Source organism: Chelon labrosus (genome assembly GCF_963514085.1).
Source record: "Chelon labrosus genome assembly, chromosome: 10".
In the NCBI taxonomy this organism is placed as follows: domain Eukaryota; kingdom Metazoa; phylum Chordata; class Actinopteri; order Mugiliformes; family Mugilidae; genus Chelon; species Chelon labrosus.
In genome coordinates, this window is record NC_140360.1 from 4,350,106 (window position 1) to 4,374,825 (window position 24,720).

At 43.3% G+C, this 24,720-nt stretch overlaps 2 protein-coding genes across 4 annotated transcripts in view; both read right to left on the reverse strand.

Annotated features, from left to right (window-relative positions):
- Positions 1–2,074: 2,074 nt before the first annotated feature.
- On the reverse strand, positions 2,075–10,916 carry LOC311494770 (uncharacterized protein). The gene is made up of 6 exons (XM_084553993.1): positions 10,610–10,916; positions 9,640–9,812; positions 8,379–8,597; positions 6,494–6,654; positions 6,245–6,377; positions 2,075–4,777 (listed from the first exon to the last, which is right to left on the reverse strand). Exons 1-6 carry the CDS (start codon positions 10,887–10,889, stop codon positions 4,601–4,603), a joined length of 1,143 nt encoding a protein of 380 aa, XP_084410119.1. The 5' UTR covers positions 10,890–10,916; the 3' UTR covers positions 2,075–4,600.
- Positions 10,917–12,336: 1,420 nt separating this feature from the next.
- usp19 (ubiquitin specific peptidase 19) overlaps positions 12,337–24,720 on the reverse strand; it is a 28,338-nt gene continuing 15,954 nt past the window's right edge. For 2 of the 3 annotated variants that reach the window (XM_084553534.1, XM_084553533.1), the window contains exons 13-26: positions 24,535–24,693; positions 24,296–24,406; positions 24,057–24,167; positions 23,807–23,908; positions 23,044–23,184; positions 22,821–22,939; positions 22,542–22,685; positions 21,969–22,360; positions 21,769–21,879; positions 21,355–21,571; positions 20,723–20,875; positions 18,289–18,455; positions 16,627–16,799; positions 12,337–13,145 (exon numbers count right to left, since the gene is read on the reverse strand). In XM_084553534.1, coding sequence (XP_084409660.1) covers positions 13,005–13,145; positions 16,627–16,799; positions 18,289–18,455; positions 20,723–20,875; positions 21,355–21,571; positions 21,769–21,879; positions 21,969–22,360; positions 22,542–22,685; positions 22,821–22,939; positions 23,044–23,184; positions 23,807–23,908; positions 24,057–24,167; positions 24,296–24,406; positions 24,535–24,693 — 2,241 coding nt within the window. In that variant the 3' untranslated portion in view covers positions 12,337–13,004. Of the gene's footprint in view, positions 13,146–15,359; positions 15,569–16,626; positions 16,800–18,288; positions 18,456–20,722; positions 20,876–21,354; positions 21,572–21,768; positions 21,880–21,968; positions 22,361–22,541; positions 22,686–22,820; positions 22,940–23,043; positions 23,185–23,806; positions 23,909–24,056; positions 24,168–24,295; positions 24,407–24,534; positions 24,694–24,720 lie in introns of those variants that run through there. The other variant, XM_084553535.1, reaches the window with a different exon arrangement.

Consider the following 24,720-nt stretch of genomic DNA (forward strand, 5'->3'; position numbering starts at 1 on the left):
TCAGTCATGGGAGGTGGGGCAAGTCCATGTAAGCAAATTTAAATTTTTTTTTAATTCTCGAAGCTCAATAGGTTGTACTTTTTTAAGATGTTCCAAACGTGGAATGACGTTGGTTTTCAAATGTTCTATTTATCTACATACAGCATATATGTAACTTTCCATCACTGGGATCTATAATGTCAAAAACTGCCGTAAAAATCTCTCCCAGCTCTGCCTTAAAGTCCACATCTACAGAGAGTCTCTGTATTCAGTTACATTTTAGGAAAGTGACAGTCATACTTTGCACGAGTGAGACCAACCTTGTTTCCCTTGTAGCCGGACAAAGTCAAAACAAAACCAAATCATGAATTTATAAATCCATTTCTAAAGTTAGGGCGGCACAGTGTCGTGGTGGTTAGCACTGGTGCCTCACAGCAAGAATGTTCTGGGTTCTAATCCATGGGTCCGACTGGTTCCTTTCTGTGTGGAGTTTGCATGTTCTCCCTGTGTCTGCGTGGGTTCTCTCCAGGTTCTCCAGCTTCCTCCCACCGTCCAAAGACATGCTGGTTAGGTTCACTGGTGATTCTAAATTGGCTGTAGGCGTGAGTGTGAATGGTTGTCTGTCTCTCTGTGTTAGCTCCCCGACCCTTCACAGGACAAGCAGCTACAGAAGATGTATAAGTGAATGAATGAATAATGAAGTGCTTTGGATAAAAGTTTAAACTGTGTCTATGAGGCTATGAAAAGCAACTGGAGTGAAGTGCAGCAGACAGATATTTCCAGTCTGACTTGAAGAGAGCAGATAATAATGTCGTCAAAGGAACGACTCTGTGATGAATTTATCAACAGGGAAATAAAGAACAAAGCAGAGCTGGAGAAAAGACTTCACAAATACTTCAATATCATCTGTGAAATTTTTTTATGAATTCTCATAAAAGTCCAGACTGTCTGCACTGGACGTAAATACTCAGATGACGAGTCCAACGGCCAGCAGCATCATCACCATCATCATCCATCACGATCAGCCGGGGACTCACTCCAGACACGTCTCGTCACTAGTTAACGCGTCTGACCTCTGCCACAGCGAAGCAGTCGATAAACGACGCAGAAAGAAGGTGAACAGGGGAGCGCTGAATCTTTGCCCAAACAGAGGAAGCTTCTCATCTGACATTTATCGTTTAGTGTTCTTCTTCCACCTTAAGTGACCTCAGGAGAGCTGAAGAAAGAAGCGTTTGATTTAAAACGGCACAAAGTCAAATAGTACATGCATCTTTAATAGTGAAAGCAAACAAATACACTCCATTATTTACCACTAATTGCCGTATGTCCCTTTGTACCTTGTGTCATTTGTCCCCAGAGGACGTCGCCAGCTCTCTCTCTCTCACACACACACACACACACACACACACACACACACACACACACACACACAGATCAATATCAATGATCTAGACACGACCTCTATCTGAAAATCTGTCATCCAGCCATGGCCTCGGGACCCCATTGGTTTTCCAGCGTGGATTGAATCCTGATCTTTTAGACCACGGGTGTGAAACATAAGGCCCGCGGGCCAAAACAGGGACGAATTTGCAAAAGTGCAAAACTTACACATAACCGCTTGTCCTCTGGAGGGTCGTGGGAGGGGGGGTGGAGCCTATCCCAGCTGTCATTGAGGCGAGAGGTGGGACAGGTCTCCAGTCTATCACAGGGCTAACACAGAGAGACAGACAACCATTCAGACTCACACCTACGGACAATTTAGAATCACCAATGAACCTAACCAGCGTGTCTTTGGATGGTGGGAGGAAGCTGGAGAAACTGGAGGGAACAGCAGATGGCAGCAATGCGCCGAAATTGCACTTATTTTTCTTAAAAAAAATAAAAAATTCAGCTTGTCCATAAAATGTTTTAAATGTAAATATTTTGATAATTTACTTCTTCTTCTTTGCACCAAAACAAAGGGAAACATCTGGAGTTGTCGTTATTTATAGGTTATTATTCTATTATGTTACCGCCCCCCCCCCCCCCCGACATTAAATTGGGCTGTATGTGACCCCTAAAATGAGTTTAACACCCCTGCTTTAAATTAAACCAATGTCACTAAAAATCATCTTCATCACAGAACACCAAGCTTCTTAACAACACTTTATTTAGCTCTGCAGTAATACTACACATCAGCAATAAATGAATAAATGAAAAACAAAGTTTATGTTAATATTACAACTTTTTCAAGTTTTGATGAGAATGTTAATGTTAGACGGAGTCACTGTTTATGAGAACAACGCCATCAGGCCGTGACCTCGGTTCACAGTATTTCACTGCTTCTTTCATCTGGATCTGTATAAAAACTGTGTAAAACTGGCTGGTTACATTCAACTCATATCGCTTTTTGTGCAAAGTAAAAAAAAAAAATAACTTCATTAGCAGACTTTGAGTAAAGCAGCCTCATATAAGCTCAAGTTTCACTCCTGAAAAGGGAACGTGCAAATAGGTAGGAGCCTCCTACTGGATAATTACTGCATGGGTGATTATCTTTCAGTTATTTAAGCCCAACTGATGCAATGAGCAGCTTCTCATTTCTTAAACAACCATGTCTAAAGACACATCCTGTGGTCGTGGAGAAGATGTTCAGAATTTCTACATTTCTGAAAAAAAATGTAGAAAATACTCAAAACATCAGCAGGTAGACAAAGAGAACCCAATCAAACGAAGGAAATATTATACTTGTGCATTTATCTGGCGTGATTTGATCCCCTAGTTGGTTTCCAGTAACTGCTGATCTGTCGTCTACAGCAGCTTGGAGGAATTTTAGCCCATTCCTCAGTACAGAACCACTTCAGTTCAGTCTTTAACCGTTCTTTTGTTCTTGGGCTCGTTGTCTTGATGCATGACCCAGTCTCTCTTCAGATTCAGCTCATGGACATTTTCTTTTAGAATTTGTTGGTATAATTCAGAATTCATTGGTCCATCAGTGATAACAAACCGTCCTGGTCCAGATGCAGCAAAAACAGGCCCAAATAAAGACATTACCACCCCCATGTGTCACTGACAGGTGAAGGTTCTGATGCTGGAGTGATCTTCGTTGGTGGACCACTCCTGTGGAGGGTAACAGTCATCTCTTAAATCTCCTCCATTTGTTCTCAGTCTGTCTGACTGTGGATTATTTGTGGATTCCATACTCCTTTTCCAGCCTGATGAACAACTCTTTTTCTGAGCTCCTCAGAAAGCTCCTTTGTCTGTTCTATCATACGTTTCCACAAACATGTGTTGTGAAGATCAGACTGAGACAAAACCCTGATTTATTTAAACTGAACCAGGAACTGAACCACACCTGAGTCTACATTGATCTGGAAACACTTCTGACTTTAATTGGTCTTTAACTGGCCAATAATCTTGCCCATGAAATTAACTTAAACAACTACACAAGCACAATATTTCTCTTCTGACTTGTTCGATCAGGTTCTCTACATTTTAGGATTTCCGCTGATGTTTGGAGTCATTTTTATGCAGAAATGTACAAAATCTAAAACTTCCACCGCATTTTCATCACTTTCACCTTCATCTTTAAACTAGAACCAGGAATACTAAACTAGAAATATATATTTTCTTTACTGATGCCGTTGCCATTCAGCTGTCTCTATAAAACTGACCTGAGGAAAATAAAGCAAATAAAAATCTCCCAGTAAGCTGGGAGAAACAATAAACATCCTCTAAAAAATAAAAGCTTCCACAACATTTTGCACACAAGAGTCCTTCCTAATCTAAAAATAAACATCCCAAACCTTTACGATACGTCTCAGTGCATCTGAGAAGACTGTGTGCGCTAAACCCCGACGAAGTGCATCACAGATACTCGATAACTTCAGGAAATCTGTTTTTTTAGGATTCTTAATAGAAGCATATTCTCAATAGATCATATCCAAGGCTCAGTGTTTGAGCCAGTGGTCATTAAGAGTCTCTTTATGATTACATTTATAATATTTTCATCCAGTAAGTCAGTAATCAGACGCGTCAGTCATCTGGAAATATTCAAGTATCACCTTTGGGTTTTTAAGAGAAGGTAAACTATGCAGTGACAGTGACCGAGCTTCAACAAATGGTCCCAAAGGAGAAGCTGCATGTGATGTTGAAAAAAAATAAATAAATAAAAGACTTGAAGGGTTTTCAGCTTGACCCTAATTATGCTGCGAGCCACAAACCCCGCAGGGACGGAGCGATTATCCTGTGGAGTGATTAGTCACAGAGCCCCTGCTGCATTTTTTAAAGAGTCCGACCCCGAACACTTCACAGCTTAAATGAGTCAAAAACTCTCTGAGCTGTGGTTCAGCGGAGGACACCAGACAGCACGGGGCACTTCGTATCAGCTGGCGGCCTGTCGCTGGAAGTTTTTAAAGAATATTTGAGATTAGCACACACAAATTTACGTAACCCTCCTCCCCATGTAACCACCGTACATTTGATTTTCTTTACCCCAAGCCTTTCATTAAACTCTTCTAGCTTTGTGTTAAATAGCTCTACATATTGCCTGTTGTGTGTCTGCGTCCTCAGATTTTATGATCTGAACTGGAGGTTGTCTCGTGGGCAAACAGACGTACAGGAAGTGAAAGGGTGGACGTGCGCTCTAGCCTGCCCCCTGCTGGAGGTTCCTCTCGTAGTTCTCCAGGCAGATGTGGACGCGCTGGGTGAAGTAGGTCGGGTCGGAAATGGCCCGGAGCAGGTCGGTCTGGATCAAGGTGAGGTCGTACAGCTCAGAGATGCAGGCCGTACGGGTCTCGGTGCCGCCCGGGTCCAAGAACACCTGAGAAACGCAAACACAGCTCTGAAGCAGATCTGAAATGTTTCCAATTTAAGAATCAGGAAGGCCCGGTTCTTCTTTTAGTCGGTTTCTAAAAAAGCAGAATGAAAACTTCCAGCTTGGCGGACACATCTTGGCACAGATCAATCACACAACTAGTCATCTACTGAGCAATGCAGAATTAATCCAGCCTAAAATTATGGGAGCGCACTGCATCAGAAACACTTTAGAAACTTAATCTGCTCACTTATAACTAAACAGCACAGTCAGCAGTTAAATTAAAACATGTGGCTAAGAAATGAGGAAAATAGACATAACTGAGGTTTGTGCTGCAGCGTAACAGTGTCACTGCCCTTGCAGATGTTGAAACAAGAATTAACAAATCAAATAATTTACTACAAGTACACCGTGTGTGATTAGGACGTTAAAAAATGGTTAGTAATCGATGTGATCACGTTGATGTGTTTCCAAACGGGACAGCGGTGAAACTTCGGGGTTTCGATTAGAAACTGATGTTTGTGCAGGACTGTATAAAGATGGACGGCAGAACTGCTCCCCTAATGTGAAGCCAAGGTAAGTAGAGCTCCCCCTGGTGGCTGGCTGCAGTATAGGTCATAAGCTCCACCCCCTCCATGTTAGTGGGCGGGACTTGGGCCGAACTAAAACACTAAAATACACATCAAATATTTTTTTTTAGGTAGTTAATATAATACTGATGTATGTTCAAGTGTCAATTTTCTGGATAAGTTTAAAAACGTGGTTTGTGACATAATGCCGACTACCAGTTGCCATGCCAACTGCTCCATAAAGCAGTCCAGTGACACCATGAGAGACGTAAAAAAATATTTAAAAATGAGTACGGTGTACAATTCAACATTTCCTTGTAACTAGTGGAGGTAGAGCAGAGCGTAGTATTAATTAAACGAAAACACAAGTGCGTCTGGAGGAAGTGTGGGCGGGGCATCGATATCACGGCTACACGTGGCTCCACTCTAGGACTGTACCGATCAGACTCTGGTTACAAAGTCGCAAGACGGCGCCGCTCCATATCCCCGGGAAAATAGCGTCAGTTTGACCAATGCAAGGAAGTGGAGACGTGTAGTCCATATTTATATACAGTCTATGTCAGGATGGTGATCAACACAACATGCATCAGCTTCTCAAGTCATGACACAGAAAACAGATGTTCATGGTTCTGAAACAGCAGTTGGTAGAGATCCATTAGTTAGCAGCTGTTCTAATATTCTACTGAGCCTCCAATGAGTTTTATTTGTATTCATAACTGAGATCAGATCTCAAGTGCTGGCTAGGGGGCATGTGTGAACACTGGTGCTTAAAATTAGACACTTGGGATCAGATTGCCCAGGTTGGACGTCTGAACAGGACCTTAATGTATGTTTGTTTGTACGGAGGCAGGAATTTAAAAGGTTCCAAACATGCCTGAGAAAGTATTAAAAGATGTGTCGGTACCTTGGGATTAACAACCGTATCCTCGTCGTTCTGCCGTATGTTGTCATCTATGAAGATGTGCTGAAAGTGCTGGTCAAACGGGTCCACCCACAATGGCTTCCCCCCACGGACGGAGTAGGTATTAGCAGCCCACCTGGAGAGAGGAGCGGGAACATAAAGATATGAAAAAAATGCATCAAAAGAAAAAGAAATAAATAAAAGACTGTAAAAAGCCACGGTCATGGCCGCGCTGAGGAACGTTGTGCGTACCAGTCGTAGTGATCCTGGAAGCCTACCATGCCCTGGACCGAGTTGAAGTACTGGTACAGAGCTCTCTCTCCGTCATGGGAGGACACGCGGTCCTCGGCTCGACTCACGACGATCCCCCTCTTGCTGCAGCGGATCTTTCCTGCCGTCATGTCCACGCTCAGCTGAGGCGAGAGCGAGAAGACGAAGCAGAAAGAGGAAAAAGGGGAGAAGAGTCGTAAGTTCTGGTGTAAAGGTAGAACCACAGGAACCTTCAGGACCCCTGAGACCTAGTGGCATACTGTGTTGATTGAGGTGATTTAATTAAAGCTTTATTATTGAGTCTTAAACTGGGTCAGAATCTATCTATTGCTTTATTATTTGAGTTTTAATGCTTAAATGTTGCTTAGTTCGTGAGCGTAAAGCCCGTTAGTATTCCAGGACATGGCGACCGGACACGCTGCACATAGGGTACGAGGGTTAAAGCCACATGTTTTCCCAAGGACCTCCTGACCTGATTGCAAATGTCTCCCTTACTATGCATAACACTGGTGACAGTCTTTCGCTTTTTCCATTCAGAACCACCATCAGCTGCAAATTTCAGTTCCACTTTTTAGGTTTCTGTCTAAAGTGCGGTTAAAGTAGGGGCACAGTGGCGTGGTGGTTAGCGCTGATGCCTCACAGCAAGAAGTTTCTGGGTCCGACTGGTTCCTTTCTGTGTGGAGTTTGCATGTTCTCCCTGTGTCTGCGTGACAATAGACAATAGACAAAAGACAATATATACATGCATGGCGCTGGCTTTAATTTCTACGAATTTAATTGCACATACATCTAAGAGCATGAAATCGAAGCTGCTGCACCCAGAAAAGTCGCCGAGGCAGAAAAACACCCGACGTCCAATCAGATTTCCTGTGATTGATTCTCCTCTGCCGTTTCCGTCTGTGCACACACGTGAATAGCATCTGGCAGGAGGCCGTTTGAAGAAGATTTCCACTGAGAGCTCCTTCACACAGCTAACTCTGCCTGACAGGTTCACCTCTAGACCCCCCCCCACCATCCCAATCGTCTGTCCATTTTCAACCTCCGCTGTCTTCTCAGAATCGATGTGTTCCACTCCAGTTGGCCGGAGATGTATGTTTGTCGAGGGAAAGGTCTCGTGTTTAAGGACACGGAAGGTCACGCTCTGCAAGATGACGTCTCTGCAGCTACCAGCCACTTGGGCGAAAATCTGCATACACTGTATGTTGCATATGTGTGCATGGTTCTGAAACAACACTATGAATTGTAACTAGGGATGCACTGAAAATTTTCGTCCGAAAACCGAAAATGCACTTTCAGGCCATTTTCGGACAGAAGTTTATCGCCGAAACAACCACAGCAATTTTCGGCCGAAATTCTTCGGTGCATCCCTAATTGTAACCCATCGTTTTACGAAAGCTCTGTTGTCTTTTTGTAAGTGCACTGTCTCCCAAGTGTTTTTGTAATCTCTGTATTATACTGTTTGTCTTTGCACTGATTTGTACTGTTTGAACTGTTGCAAAAACACATGCACTTTATGCTCAGTCCCTTGCATTGCACTTAGTCCTATGTCTTCATGTAGCTCCATGGTCCCAGAGGAACGTCCTCTCATCTCACCACGTCCTGCTCCTTCTATATATGGTTGAATTGACAACAAAAACCTCTCTGGACTTTGACCTTTAAAAACAAATAAGGGAATAAAAGAGGAGTGTAAAGCTCAGTGATCACAAAAACTGACCTCAATGCTTCCACTGAGTCATCACCTGATTCATTTCCTTGGTTTTATTGCCATTACTAGACCTAATCCCGAGTTAGGACATGTTGAACTGACCCTAGAATCATGTCACTGAGAGACATTAGTGGGACAGTCTCGTTCTAACTCCTACTTCACCTTCAGGTCGGGCAGGTCAGGGAACAGCGGATGAGCCCCTTCGTTCACCGCCCGCGACACGGCTCTCAGCACTCGAGGCAGATCGGTTCCGAACGTTCGGAACACGACGGCAAACTCCCGCCCTTCCCGCGCCAGGTCTTTGAGCAGCTGGAAGAAGGAGGGGAGGATCCAGTGGTACAGCCGGCCGTCCTCCGCTTTTATGGACAGCTCTTTGTCGGCCTGTGGGGGAACACGAGGAGAGTCAGGGAACAGTCAGCGCCGCGTGATCGAGTCAAGCGGTCGAGCTGGTTTGCGGGAAGCAGAGCAGATTCGACCGTGGCAGGTCTAATGGCGAAAAGCAGCAGCATTTTGCAAGTCTCGTGCATGCACACAGGAAATAACTTGACTGTAGAAGAGCAGCAGGGTCATAAAGTGCCAAAGTGAACAGAGAATGAGAAAGATCACGGCAGGGGTTGTCAAAAAATATGATTTCCCGATGAATAAATGAAAAACTAAGCATCTTAAGCATACACTAAAACTAAAACAAACACAGAGTTTGATCTACGTAAAGGGGAGATGCTCCGATCTGACATATGAAAGGTCAGTTCACTCATTATAGACGGATAACACAGGCTCTGGAGGAGCTTCTTAAAGTCTGAATAATAACCCTGATCATTTTATCTGCGTCTACTCGAGTCAAGATCTCAGAATGACAGAGAACCTGGGTTATAAACTGTGGGAATGGTCTCATACAGAAACTCGTCCCACTAGATCAAGCTAAAGGCTACAGAGCATCCCATTTTGCTTTTAAAGGAAGAAACTTGTCTACTTGAGTCATCATCAGAGTTAAAGTATTCCCCGGGTTTAATGCGATTCACGAGGAGCTCGGCATGTGGTGCAGTTAAAAAGACAAGTACTGGCTCCTTGAGAGTACAGAAGACCAAACCCAGTCAGACACTACGTGACTACAGGCTTACAGCGCTAATGTCACCACAGCAGCAGGTGTTAGATGAGGCAAAACAAGCTCAGCGGGTTAGCTCCAGACGTAAATTAAACACGAGTTTAAACAGGAAGCGTGTCTACTGTGTGAATATTAAACATGTAATTATTGCCGTTTGTAACTGCGGCCAGCCTTGAGTGCACATATTAGATCTTAGACCACATTTGGAGGCGGTCCAGGACACATTTTGGACTCATTCGTTTGTTAGTGTGAACACACAATGCATCCTGGGTCACAGCAGGGGAGCTAGTTGCTGCTGAATCCCTCTCATCTCACGCTTACCTTGACGCCCTCGGGCCAGAGGAGCAGCTCCAGGTGCTCGTCCCGGACGCCTCGGAAGCGTCGGCCGGCGGCAGAGGTGAAAGCAGCCGTGTGTCCAAACTGGGAGTAGTAGCTGACAGCGTCGCTGCAGGGTGGGAGCAGCGAGGGGGAGTCACTCAGCCATTCCCACTTCCCTGCAAAGAGACGAGAGGTTTTGTGAATGGTTTTAAACGTAGAAACAATCGGTGAGCAGACACAGACAATGAAGAGAGGGGATCACTTTTTAAAACTGCTAGAGCAATTATTATTATTATTATTATTAATATTATTATTATCGTCTCATAGTCAGATTCACTATTTCCAATTCTCTCAATTCACTGAAATAAATAGAAATAAGTTTCGGTTCTGTAATACATGATATTTTGAACATAGTGACAACTACACTATTCATTTAAGATAGTCCTTTTTTATATTATTTTATTCATCCTAAAACTCTATAAACAGGAGAAAAAAAAAACTCTTTTCTGATTATGATTCGGTTTATTTAGTAGTTTAGAAAATTACTTGACCCATAAAATAACAATAACCCTTCAATTAGTCTGAAATACATGGTTTCCAGTGGGTGGCATTTCCTGCCAAACTTCACTGGAAAAATGTGTAGTTTAAGGTCCACTTCCACATTTTGACAATAAAAACATAAAAACAGGCAATTGTAGGGATTTCATCTAGTTATTTTATTGCTGACCTTCCACTCGGCCTATCCAGTAATGTTGTTTTATGTCAATGATAGACAAACATTTCAAATAGTTGAGACTTTTAGGTTAGCAGTAAGTAAAAGAGAAGGGTCTTAAATTGACCGTTTTTTACAATGGAGTTTGGTATGTGTCACACGAAACCGGAAGCTGAGTGAACAAATAACTAGCGTTCCTGAGTGATGAGGAGAACAGCTATTCAAATCATTTCCACAGTGTCTTGTCCCACTCTGTCCTACCGTGTTGGCTCATCTTCCCCCAGGTGACAGTGGTCAGGTAATAATCCAGAGTTGCTACAGTCCACTGAGCCGTCACGGCGTCCGACACCAGTATGGTGTTGTTGAGGTCCACATGCAGGACTAACTTTTTACTGGGCTGGCTGTGATTTGAGGACCAGGGACCGAGAGGGACCGTCACCGCGGGGTCACCTGTCCCACAACCGGGCTCGGGGACATGTCCGCCCTCTGTCCCGTCGTGTTCTTCCGTTCGGGAGCCGCTGCTCTCACCGATGTCCGCCATCGAAGTGAAACGACACGCGGTAGTTTGAAACTGTTACAGCTAAAACTCACCGGTACGGTCTATCCAGGTCTATCGCGTTCGCCGGTACTTCCTGTTTCTCTGTTTTTCTTCTTCTGCATCCGGCCAGTGAGTTGTAAGCTGCGGAAAAGCGTTAAACAGCGCCCCCTACCGCCTCGAGGTAGATGTTGCTTATAGGATTTTTAAAATTAATTAAATTAAATTAAATTAAATTAAATTAAATTAAATTAAATTAAATTAAATTAAATTAAATTAAATTATTTCTTTATTATTATTATTATTATCATTATTATTATTATTATTTTAGAACAAAATTAATTATATAATTGTATTTGGAATGTTTTTAAACATTTCTGTTGGTTTGGTTTTATTATTATATTATTTTTTTACTCAAGCAGGATCGTTTTTACGTTGGAAAAAACTACCACGTATACCTGCTCTATCATAAATTGAAAAACTAATATTTATTTTTTATCTCTGAATTGGTAACTATATGTTATACAGGTTATTATAGTTATTTAATTCTGTGAGTGAAAACTTAGGATGACAAAAGACAACAGCTACCAAGTGAACAACACTTAATTACTCTAATACGGAATAAATAAATGCGTTTTTTTTAGATGGCATTTTAATCTTCTTTTAATTTTAATTAAATTTAATTACAAAGATTGACAAAAAAATAGGCAATGTGGCAGGTATAATGTAGATTGGATTATGAAATGTATTAGTGTAATGAATAGTTCATTACTATATATAGCTGCTCTATCATATATAAGTATATATTGATATTGATAGATCAGTATCAACATAAATGATATTCTCACCGCAACCTTTTCAAAACTAGCAGATATTTCCTTAAAGAAAACTACAAGGTAAATTCCAGCTGCTGACTGCAGAGCATGGATAAAAATGACTGGCTAAGGACCTTTGGGACATTTTCCTGAAGCAAGTCGTTTGTGTGCAGACAAAGATAAACCAGCACTCACAACTTTTAGCAATTCTCAAAATTGTTTTTATTTATATTAACCATTTATATGTATCCACAGCAGCATTCTTAATGATCCCCACTTTATATATACGCAGTTCATTTCAAAGGAGGCGGGGTGAGACTGGACTGGACAACCCACTCAAAAAAAACAAAAAAAACAAAACAAACAAACAACTGAAAAACAGAAATAATGAAATGTGGTGAAGCTTGAGGGCAGGTGAGGGGGCGTTGAACAGAGTTACAGCCTGTATGAACATGCAGCCATGCACAGTTCAGTTCACACTGAAGCCTTTTTACGATTGCATCCACAGGATCGAATATCTAAACGAGTACAAAAAGAGTAAAACAAAAGCAGAATGAAGTTTAGAAAGCGGCACCGCGTCGACTCCGTTTGACGAAAGAAAAGCTGGTCAGCACCCGTCTCACTTCTTCTTCTCCTTCTTCCTTTTTATACATCAGTTGCTACATTTCCAATTCACTGAATACACAGCCACGAACAAATCAAACCAGCGAAACCAAACTTTAAAAAAAAAAAAAACAAAAGAAAAAACACATAATAATAAAAAATAATTACAACAACCATAACTCAAACTGTCCAAATTTACCCTAATAGTCGGCCGTAGCTTTAGCTGGAGATTAACAGGTCGGATCAAGGTTAGCAGGAGTTTTTTATTATTTATTTTAGTTTTTTATTCATTTAGCTTAAAACCAGACCACAAGGTGCGTCGGTGCGTGGAAGCCAGGCGTCCACGGAGCTCGGTCAGGTGGTTGAGGAGGAGCTCCTTTTGAACGGCAGCTTTACTGCGAGCTGCTAACAGGAGATTATACAAGTGTGTTAGCTTCTGTGTCACTATATGCACAGACAGAACTACATATGCAGCTGTTAAGTCTTTATAAATGTGAGTATATTAATGGTGTGCGTCCGAAGGTCTTTCACCAGTGAGTGCAGTCCTCACAGACCACCTCCAGATCTTCTAGCATTGCACCTTTCCTTATTTTTTTGTCGTTTAGTTTCGCAGACACCTTGATGACGCCCGTGGAACCCGACGAGCACCCTTCGGATCGCCGGCTCTCCTGGCGTTTCGTTCGTCAGATCCGGTCCCCGGTCGCTAGTCCACCTCCTCCATGTTGCTGTAGGACGGCGCCGCGCACTCTCCGGAGTGGGCGAAGAGGTCGGAGGGCACCTCGGGGGTCAACGTGGGCGGCCCCTCGGGATCCAGGTCGGTCCCGAACAGTGACTGGCTAGAGGCCTGTAAAATAAAAAAACCAGCGGTGACAATAAATCGTGCTGCTTCGGTACTCTGGGAGATTTAATCTTGAAGAACGGACGATTAAGACGATGAACAGATGGAGATTTTATTTCCTGAAGTAGGACAAAGCTTCATATATTGGCATTTAGATGGAGGTATCCACATTATTGCAGCTGAATGAAAACAGGAGCTTTTAAATACAGTACTTGCAACAACTCAAAATATATTACAGATAGAGTTCTCACAAAATACAAGTCGTGATTATTCTCTGCAATTAAATAGTACTACACACACACACACGCACACACACAGTTCTCTCCTTCAGTCAGGTCCATTTAAATGCAGTTAACTAAAACCCATCAGCACTTAGACGTCTGAGAACAGCGGTCAAAATAAAAACAATATTCGACCTCTGTTCCGCTTCTGGGACATTTCACATTTTCAAGTTAGTGCACAAGACAGCGAGACTTCATTCAGCATTGCATATATCTTAATCAAGTATTACAGGCGGTTTATGCTTCTGCGACAATTTGACGCCGTAGCCTGACGCGCACCTCCCCAGAAATGCGACTACACCGCAAGAGCTGGGATTGGTCCGCTTGGTAGCAGCGTGTTTCCGCTTTAGTGTTTCCGGTTGCTTCTCCATCTCTGCAGTTTTCCAATTGATTGTTGTGGATGAATAAAGACGGAGGAAAGGTTAACTGAGGAGGTTCGGAGATACAAACGACTTGTACGACTTGTCTTCCACGAAATTTCGGTGAAAGTGAAGCAGGAAGTAGAAACCAAACTTAACCCGACTGGCAAAAAAAAGCCACAGCGCCAACTAGTTTTTACAGAACGAGCCAGACTGATTAGCGCACAAGTATAAATGGCTCGCACCGGCGTAGGCTGCGTACGTAGGCTACGGCGTCTACGTCCCGCAGAAGCATAAACCGCACTTCATACAGTCTGATGATGCTCTCGGTGTGTGAAGCATTTAAGGCAAACATAGGTCGCTCTGCGCTGCCTCGGTACCAGAAAAAGCACAGATTTCCCTGAGAACCAAACACACACTCGCATCTAAAAACGACTGCAGAGCAAAGAAATGATCTGTGGACAGTTTAGAGTCTGAAAGAAGCATTTTTCTTTTTTAGCGTTAATGACAGAATAAAATCATCGCAGCTGGTCAACGTAAGCAACGTCTTTTAGGTTACTCCCACTTTTTAACTTCATCAGTTTAAATGTAATGTTTTAGAGTTTTCAAAACTGTCCATGATCAGAACCGTGTTAACACGCTGAGCTACGTTACATTCAGAAGTGGACGGTTAATTCCTAGTCACCTGGCAACAACACTCATCCTGAGAATCTAAAATCATCCATTTGAGTATGGCTTAAAGAGGTTCAACAAAACAAAAACACATTTTCTGGAAAACATTTTCGAAAAGAAGACACAGGAAGTAAAACCAAACTTACTACAGTAACATGCTGCTAAAACTGTATAATTAAAAAAATAAAATAAAACACACAATGGCGGCCCAAAAATCAATCTGTGTTCTATTTGAGGACATGGAAAAGGCAAACAGCTGTTGGTCACACAAAAATCTAGACGGCTCATGATTAAAAACAAAAAAAAACAGCCACTCTTTAGACCTGCTCTCACACACTGCATCCTTCTTAAAGTTTGAGCACTTTCCAGAGCTTTCAATGTAATCTCACAGTCTTCCTGGTCCTTCAGTCGAGGACTTTTTTTGTGCAAACTACCGTTTCTAGGTCGAGAATGACATATATACAGTTCCATATATACACTGTAGGTGATTAAGGCTGTCACAGAGGATCATCTGAATATTACTATCAAAAATGTGACACTAAAAACTGCAAAGTTATGGAAAAGTACAATGCACTGTAGTGAATAGTTTACAATTTACTGCAGCTTTAACTTTCTCATCATCCCTTTAATTCTTTAATATGTGAAATGGCGCCAAAAAAGCCTTTTAAAAGGTCTCTCTGAGCTGAAGATCAACAACTCATTCTGTTTTTATTTAAAAAGGCTGCAGTTGTTAAAAACCTTCTATCTGAACATTACTCGTGGAGCAACCGACCAGTCACAGCTCAGGTCCAGTTGGCTTTGTAAAAAAGAGGGTAGACCAAATTGACAAACAGAGCGAGCACTGCGGTCAGCGTGCCCAGAACAAAGTATCGCACGCAGTCGTCGTCGGGATAGTCCGACATCCTCTGCCCGCGGTGCCGGCGCACAGACCCTCCCGCTTTGTCTTCGTCTTCCTCATCCCTGTTCCTCTGCCTCCTCCTCAGCGCAGAGCGGAACAGCCCGCGGGGGCCCCGGTCGAGCCCCTCCTCGTCCTCCTCCAGTTCCCGCCATATTAGAGAGGCCTGCGATTGGCGGAAACCGGTGTCAGCTTCTGGGAACAGTCGTGGTCTAACAAAAGCTACGAATACAATCAGAAACTTGATTTGATGATTTGTGATAGCGGCCGTGTGTGTGTTTTTTTTCCCTGAATGAATGAATGAGGCAGAACTGATGCAGGGGCACCCCTGTTGAGTACATGCGACTCAGGACGCATTGCGTTCACACAACCAAAGGAGTGCGGACACAACCAAACCACCTCCAAACATGGTCTGAGATCAGATCTCAATGCGTCCTGTTCACACCTGTCTTTTACGCTGGCCACTTGTGATCAGATTGGATCTCAATGCAAGGTTTGAACGGGCTCTTTTGTCACAAGACACCAAGGATATAAATAAATAAATAAATAAATCATGCTCTTCAAATTTTTGGCTCAATGAACTCGAGCGATCCCACAAAATACACAGGTAGATCATTTAACAGGTGTATCTCTTGCTTTTAAATTATCCAAAGTATTTAGGTTGAGGTTGTTTTATACTCAACTACAATCCTGAAGTACCAGGGATCCCTTAATAATTAAAAATCAATTCATTTAAGATGCTAAAAAGACAAGAAAATAACAAAAGGTCAGAAGATGGTAATGCTGCCTGAGAGCTGAGCTTTGTCAAACAGACCATCAGTGATGGATTTATCCTTTATGAACCCACTGGGCTGTAATTAAATATCTCAGAGCAAGAGCTTTTGTCAAGACTTGAAATTGAAAAGACATTCAACACTCAGGCATCTCTTGTAAGACCTGGACAATGCCGCTGATTCCTCATTATTGACTGAGACATTCATCGGTTTCCCAAACTCCATGAAAGGTGGATTTAAACACTGAAACTCACACAGTATGAATAGTAAAATCAGTTGTTGATTCACGTTGATTCTAGATCACATGGAATAAAACGCATGCAACACTTCACTGTGATAGGACGTATCTGAAACAAGACTACTTCAACCCGTCTGTCCTCTGCTGTTGGGACATTTTCTCCCCATACTCCGCGTTAAACCCTGGTCCCAACATGTTGTCTGTACGGGGGGAAATCCTCAAACCTACGTTGAAGACATGTGGTTGCGTTCTCAGCTAAAGGTTCTCACCTGGCTGGCAGTAGCTCCGGCACTAGTGGGCGACTCAGCTCCGGGCCTGAGGAAGCGCGGCGGCCTCTCCACGGGGGAGTTCCGTCGGCGGTAGAACAGGACGTAGGCGTAGCGCGTCACGACTTGACTCTCCTCCACCATTGTCACCGTGCTGTCGTCAAACAGACGCCAGCCTGTGAGACGGAGGGGAGAAGAGGAAAGGGAAGGTGAGTGGGTTTTAGAAAAGATGAAAGAACGAGCATCCATTACAACACAGGTGTCTAACATACGGCCCGCGGACCAAAAGCGGCCTGCCAGAGGGTCTAATTGGTCTGGCCCAAACTGAAAATTACATAGAAGACTTCAATGAAAGCAACTGCTGTTCCTAATTTGTCCATTGTTTTAGTCAGAGAAGAGGACAGAATGCAACATTTATAGCTCTTGCGACGCAGACCACAAGAGCTGTGATTGGTCCATTTGGTAGTAGCGCGTTTCCCCTTTAGTATTTCTGTTTGCTTCTCCATCTCCGTAGTTTTCGAATTGATCATTTTGGATCAATAACGATGGAACATGTGGAGGAAAGGTTAACTGAGGAGGTTCGGAGATACAAACATTTGTCTTCAGCAAAATTCCGGCGAAAGTTTCCGTGAAAGTGAATCAGGAAGTAGAAACAAAAATTAACCCAACTGGCAAAAAAGACACAGCGCCGACTAGCGTTTTGGTTGGCGTTTTTAAAGAAAGCCGTGTGTCCCATACATTGTTAAATACTATGGCGGCCCGCCAGGGTCTAATTTACTCGGCCATGGTCTCCTAACGAATAAGAAATATTTTTGCACATTCCTCCCTCTCCTCCCCAAAGCCACCTCCCCCCCCAGACCCTCTACATACATCGGCTGTATTTAACCTGACGGAGAAAAAGGCTCAGACAACTCACGTAGCATGTGAAGCCATTAGTGTTATTCACTGATTAAACTTTACGTTACCGCCACTTTTTAAAAGTGCTCTTGATTTTTTAAACCATAGAGATTTACAGTTATTTAAAGAGTTGATCAAAACCCGGAGAAAAAGACTCCTGACGTATCACTAACTAGGTAAACTTTATAAGCGCTAGTTAGCAAAGTTAGATTGAAAGCCAACAGTTTACTATAAATTTGATTTATTCGCTGATACTTTATTTAACCTTACGTACATTTGCACATAGAATACCACGTCATGTTTGGTATTCATGTATATAAACTGCACAGGCTGCAGCTATTTGTCGCCAAATCCAATAGCCGCGTTATTGCGGTAACCAGGACACCAGGGTCTCATGAAATTTTTTGGGAATCACTGGAGCGAGCCAGACTGAGCGCACGAGTATAAATGGCTTGCACCGGTGCTGGCTATGTACGTAAGTTACAGCGTCTATGTCCTGTAGTACTTTAAATAAGGACTGAATAGAGTGCAGCAATGTTTCCAAACTTTTTTAAAGGATCATTTATTAAAAGTAAACATTCTCCTAATTTACTTGTTCTTCTTTGCACTAAAATACAAAAAGTCTGGTTACTTATAGGTTATTATTCTGTTATGTTAGTGGTCCAGCCCGCTTTAGATCTAACAGGGCTGTATGTGGCCCCCCCGAACTAAAATGAGTTTGACACCCCTGCATTACAGGAATGAACCTGATTAACAGCAACAACTCACCAACATCACTGCGCTGGCTGTTCTTGTCACTCGGGAGGCGAGCGTACGCCGTATAGTGTCCTCCTATCATTCCTCCATAGTGGTTGATGACTGCATACAGGTCGTAGATGGGAGGTTGTTGCATCTCGTCCTTCTGGCCGATACAGAACTTACTCAGGTCTAGGTTCCTGAAAGACAACATCAGTTTAAACCACCATGCTCTATATAGGAGACTAGAATCACCAAAGGGTTATTAAAGGTTATATTAAAAGATCATAGCTGGTATGAGATGACTGAATAAGGACACAACAGAATGGTGTCAAACAAAGATGGGGAAGAGAACTGGTACATGTGGCTGACTGCCTGGAAAATGAGTAACAGTCTTCTTCCACCAACTCTTGGACTTGTGTTGGAAAAACCTGACAGGATATTTCATCAACTCAAAACAGAAATAGAAACTAACTGGCATGCAGCTCAGTTCCTGGAGGGAAAGCAGAGAAATCTTGGCTGATCATGGACATATTTTCTGGTCATACCGAGGGATGCACCGATACAGAAAGCCAGGCTGCCCATCCATAACTATAAAGTTCAGTATCCTCTCAGTGATCTTTGTTGCCGGCACACTAATAGGTGGAAGCTTTTCACCTCTTTCCTTCATCTCCTTCAAAGTTAGCTGCTTCATATCGCCTCCTTTTTTGATTATTCAGTTCAACAAACTCAGCGACCGCTTTAGGGTGAAATGCATTTATGAAGATTAGTGATGCACCGATGTAAAAATTCTGGCCGATACCGATAACCGATGTTAATATTGCTGTTATGGCCGATACCGATATTTACCGATGTCGATATATATATATGAAACACATTTTTATGATAATCAAAATCATTAATCATCAATAAATCATTTTTTTCTTTTACTTTTGCATTTTATTTTCAGAAATGACTGATACTGTATTCTGATAACATTGAAAAATATTTAAGGTACAGTAGTAGGCCTAAAAAATGGCCAAAGCCACTTAGCAAAATAAAATGACTGATACTGTTTTCTGTAAACATTGAAAAATCTTTAGTTGAGCAGAGATGTCGTCTGTTTGGTCATTTTTCAAAGTCTTTGAAGAGGATCCTATGCTGTATAATGACTCCTCGCTATGCTGTATGTAATGACTGTGAAGGCCGGGTGATGCGAGGGGGAGCTCGTGTCAAATCGTTCAACACAACCAATTTGATCACCCACTTAAAAAACAAGCATCCCGAAGCCTACAAAGAATATGAAAAACTAGCTAATGCTAAGCAGCGGAAGAAAGCTACTGCTATCAGAGCTAGTGAGCGGAGCGCGAGCGAGCGAGGGGCGGATCGGAGCGGATGGAATTTTGGTGGAGCGCGGAGCGCTTGTTAATTTAGAGGCCGGAGCGGGCGCTCTGTTCCGCTCCGATACCGCTCACACCACCAGCCTGACGCGTGCCCAAATCCACCCAGAATTCATTTCTTCCTAATAAAACCAAAACCGTTCATTTTCAAAAAAATTGCCATGGCAAGATGGAGTTCGTGAAATATTTTAGAAAGGAAACTGATAGGGTTATTTCTCCCTCTTTTAAATTGGAGCGAGCGTGGAGCGATTTCGCTGCAGCGGGGGAGGACTTTTAGGTGGAGCGGGGAGCGAAATTGAGCGGAGCGGCCTGACGTGAATTTGAGCGGAGGAGCGGCCGACTGAACAGCCACCTGAGCGAGGAGCAGGACATTCGCACCGCTCAGCTCCGCTCACTAGCTCTGCACACACATCAAATACACAGGAATAATTATCGGCCTGTTCACATCGGCTCTATTTTTACACCTGACCGATACCGATGTGTAAAAAAATGACCATATCGGCCGATATTATATCGGCGGCCGATATATCGTGCATCACTAATGAAGATGGTTGTGTTATAGCTTGTAGTATTTAGATCTACCCCTATGAATCGGGCCCACTGTCACCGATACCCGATCTAGAATTTTCTCCAATGTCGGGACTGATACAGATACCAATATCGGATCGGTGCATCCCTGGTCATGTCCACATATTTTTGATTTTTTTTGGGAAAGAGGTGTCCACAATTTCAAAAATCTTGGGTTGTAGCATTAGCACAACATTCACAACTCTCTACCTTGAACAAGTTAAGTACAGAGGATATAATTTTCTTGGCAGCGAGTAAAAAAAAAAAAAAGTCATTACAAAAATCCTGGCCTCAGAAAAATTGTCCCACTCCTGATTTCTTTATTAATATTGTCTATTACATTCACTCACTGGGACGAATGACCTATTCCATACGCAGAAATTGAGGAAAAACATGTGGTGTTTATTTAGCCAATAAGACACATATATACAGATATTTGGTATGTGCCTTGTGCAGTCGTTCGCACGCTTGCCCCGTTTCATGCAAAATGAAAAAGTCTATAAATAAAAACTTTTATTTACCTGACGGGGAAGTCCACCATGTCGTTGATCTTGTCTCTCCAAATGAAGCTCCTGAAGGAGAAGCGTTTCAGCTGGATGATCAGAACGTTGGGGAGACGCCACAGCAGCAGCTGCTTGGAGGCCTCGCGGTGCTGCTGGCATTTTGGACAGTACCTTCAAAAACAGACGGCAGAGTTATAGTTTTCAGTTTGGATGCTCGTGCAGGATCTGTTGTCAGGACCTCTAGCCACAGACCGGTCCCTAAACCAATTTCATTTACCAGATATTGTTCTAAACCTAAAAGGCTAAAAATAATAATAAAGAAAGTAGTTTTCTTTTCTCCCCGTGTTTATTTTGTTGTTCATTTGTTGTCCAGTACAGAAACGTCAAAACCAGTAAGCTTGTTTATCATCTGCAGAGCGCACTTACACTATATTGTTCACGGTGAAGTGAACTAAGTAAATTTGTTAGTATAGTCTCTCTTCCGTTTCCTATATGTTCAAGTTTTGATTTGTCTTAATTTAGGACACTGCAATGACATTGACATTTTTTCTGACGGTAAACATTCCTCTGATCTGGTGACAAGACTATCTCAGGGAGTGGGGAACAAGCATTAGTTTCTGTCACCCAATCAGAAAACTACAGACTCCTACCAGGCTTCCTCCGGTGCCAGCACCTCTGGCTTGGTGAAGAGATTGAGGCACTGCTCCAGGGTGAAGTGTCCTGCTCTGGCCGTCTCGCTCAGAGAGCCGGGGTCCTCCTCGTACTCCAGCTCTTTGGAGCTCACCAGCACATACTCCTTCAGACGCTCGTTGTTCTTCCACACCATCTCCAGGGTCGCATCTTCAGGGACGTCTGACAGAGCGTCCTCTGAAGATGGATTGTTATTGTAGAGGGGGAAAAAAAACAATGTTGGTGTTTCTTATTAGCACATAAAAGAAAGATGCTTATATGCAAAGTCCGAGGGGAATAAGATGCCACAAACATTACTATAGATTTACATCAAAGACATTTTTCATCCACTAAATATGGAAACAGTACCAAAACAACTTAATTTCTGGTCATACCTTTCTCATCCAGCCGTAGCTCCTTGTTGTTAGAGTCCAGCAGAGCTATGTAGAACTGACTGGCATGACCCGACGCCGATTCACTTGGGTGCTGATACCCCGTTACTGCAGCTGCAAAAAGTGGCAAGAGGCAGAAATAAGACTATGGACGAGCAAAAAAATCACAAAGATACAGAAACATCCACGTGTCACGTCTTTACCTTCTGGTCGCACTGCCTTCTCACAGGACGTCTCTTTTTCGGCGTGAGGGTCCAGAGAGCAGCAGGACGTGGAGGAGATGGACTCAGAGAATCCCGAATCTGCGGTCCGCGTGGCGGAGAGAGCCGTCTGGGAGGAGGAGAGGGAATCCGACTCCCCCGAGCCGACGGCTGAGGCCTGAGCGCACTCTGCTTGGGATTCAGGCAGAGGAGAGTGGCGCTCGGGCTCCGGGCCGTCTGCTCCTACAGTACTGCTGCCACCCACGGCCTCATCCCCCGACTCAAGACCCTCGGAAGAGCCAGCCAGCATTGAGGGAAGATCTACACGGGACTGGGACGCTTCGGGGGATGTCCTGCCTGACTGGAAAGGCGGCTGGAACACGTTGACGGAAAACCTAGACAGAGGCATTAAGGTGAATGAATGTGGTGTAACAGTGAGTTTCGTTTTGTGCTCTGTTATTCTTTTAAAATAGAAAATGAGAATGACTCCTGTGTGTGTTAGAAAGATAAATAATACTTGTACAACATCTGCAACACTGTCCCAACAGCTATAAGCAAATTGTCTCGACTGCGTACCTGGAGTAACCCTCTAGCAGCTGGGTAAGGCGGCCACAGGACAGTCGCGACTCTGGCACGCTGACCAAGAAAGGCAGACCCACGTTCTCTGTGTTGGGTCGACACAGACCCTTGTGATTGGGCCAGTGGGTCCTCTGACATACTCTGGAGAGGGGCGAAGACGTGGTCAAAAAGATGGCATGGATTTAAAGTAAAGAAAGACTTAAATGATTAGCATTTATCCTCCCAATAGTCTGCTTCTTACACTTTTGATGTATCTGAAAGGATGAGGCAACTTACTGATTGCAATAGCCCACGCGATAGCAGCGAGTGCACCGCTTCAGCTTGTCTTCCTCAGACACTGGAGGCTTTAGGCAGGCAGCGCACTTTGAGATGGGGATATTGGGGACTTGGAGTTTCTAAAGGGCAAAGAGAGATATGTTTAATGTCTGTAAAAAAAAAAAAAAAAAACTGGCATATTTAACATGTAGAAATGCAGAAATCAGGATATGCTTCTTCTTACCTGCTGCACTCTGAGCACTACCACTCGCTCTTTGGCCATTTCTTTGGAAAGCACCTCAAAGCAGAACAACATGTCAGAGGGGGAAACTGTGTCCAGGGAATGGGATGGCAGGAACATACGCTGGAAGCGGTTTTTCCCAACCTGAGGAGAAGAAAAAAAATGAGCCTTTGAGCAAGTCCACAGTGGCTACCACTGTACTGCTCTCAGAGCATTATATTTAATAACTTTAATAACTGTACCCACATATCTGACCCTTTATGGGCCTTCTGATTGGTCTGGTGACCACTAAACAAGGATCTCCAACACATTGTAAAGTTACGATTTCCTATGTTACCGTTGCTAGGTTAAATATGGGTCTCCACGTCCTCCCATTGGTCAAACTGATGCTAAAACTCCAGGGATAGAGGCAGCGGCATCTTTGCTTTGGAGGATCTGTCATGGTGTCCTCTTTTTTAACAGTCTATGAGTTAGAGAAGCAATAGCAATACCGAGGTCTTTTGCTGTAAAATACCAGTACACTTAGATAGCATTAAAACTAGCAATTGTGATTCTTCGAAAACATACGGTGACAAAACTTTGCTAGCACAGTTGCTAACGTTAGCCATCTCGCTACCGTGTTACCTCTAGACTGTGATATTTTTCTATGGCTATTGTTTTTTGGCCTTGCAACAGTAACATAGGCAAAGTTGGGACTTGGGGTAGGAGTCCTAAAGCCAACAAAGGGTCAGTTAGTATGAAATTACGAATATTTTAAATATCTAACCTCTGCCAGTCTGAGGTTCTCAGGTTTGACCCTCACGCTCCTGGATATGGACTCGAGGACTTCAGCAGTGCTGGAGTTCTCCTTGCTCACGCTGACCAAAAACTGAGACGCACATACAGATACAGAGAAAAACATTAAAGAAGGGTCGCACGGAGGATTTCTCAAAACAAAGAGAACATTTCTGCATTATCTTGTTAGTCACTGTGACGGTGCTTTACGTTAAGAATTGAAACCGCTTATATTCTCTTACCTTGATGGGTTTTTTATGAGGTTCCTTAGCGAAGTAGAAAACTGAGAGCACCTTTTGTTTCTGGGGCAACGGGACAGGCAAGTAGAGGAAGGGGTCAAAGGTGATAGACACCTGGAAAACAAGACGGAAGAAGAAAGAAAGCTCGTCATCATCTTTAAAATGGCAAGAAATCCAAAAGCATTTTCTTAGATTAAGCAAAAGTTTTTGTGGAAAGTATTTTTTGTAGAATAATCATTTACCTTCGAGCACGTGGGGCACACAAGCTTGGATTTAAACTGGCCCTGGAAGAGATCCACTATAAAGGAGTCATTCCTCATCTTGTGCCTCTGCCATGCCTCTTCTGCCACCACCTGCACCAACGGATAAAGCACATTAGAGGCCAAGGCTTGGGAAGCTTGTAGCAGGAAATGAGTCAGGGGAGGCAGTTCATCCAAAGAAAACTTTCTCAAAAGTGGCTCATTTTACTGAAACCACCTACTTCATCTAGTCGTCCATCCGAGTCGACCGTCTCCGTGTACGGTTTATTCTGGATGCGGTTCAAGTCCTCGTGTAGTCCGTCCAGCAAGAACGCCATGAACTCCTGGGCATCGTGCTGGGCGTAACCAGTAAACTGACTGGCTTTACTGGCCACAATTGCCTGCATGGTTACAAAGAAACGGAAAGA

What these genes read in the sequence shown, in the direction of transcription:
- LOC311494770 (XM_084553993.1), bottom strand. Translation starts at nt 10,889, where the DNA reads ATGGCGGACATCGGTGAGAGCAGCGGCTCCCGAACGGAAGAACACGAC. An exon ending in GGGGAAGATGAGCCAACACG is followed by an intron (nt 9,813 to 10,609) that starts GTAGGACAGAGT and finishes GTCTCTTTGCAG; the next exon opens with GGAAGTGGGAATGGCTGAGT. An exon ending in TTCCAGGATCACTACGACTG is followed by an intron (nt 6,378 to 6,493) that starts GTACGCACAACG and finishes TCCTCTCTCCAG; the next exon opens with GTGGGCTGCTAATACCTACT.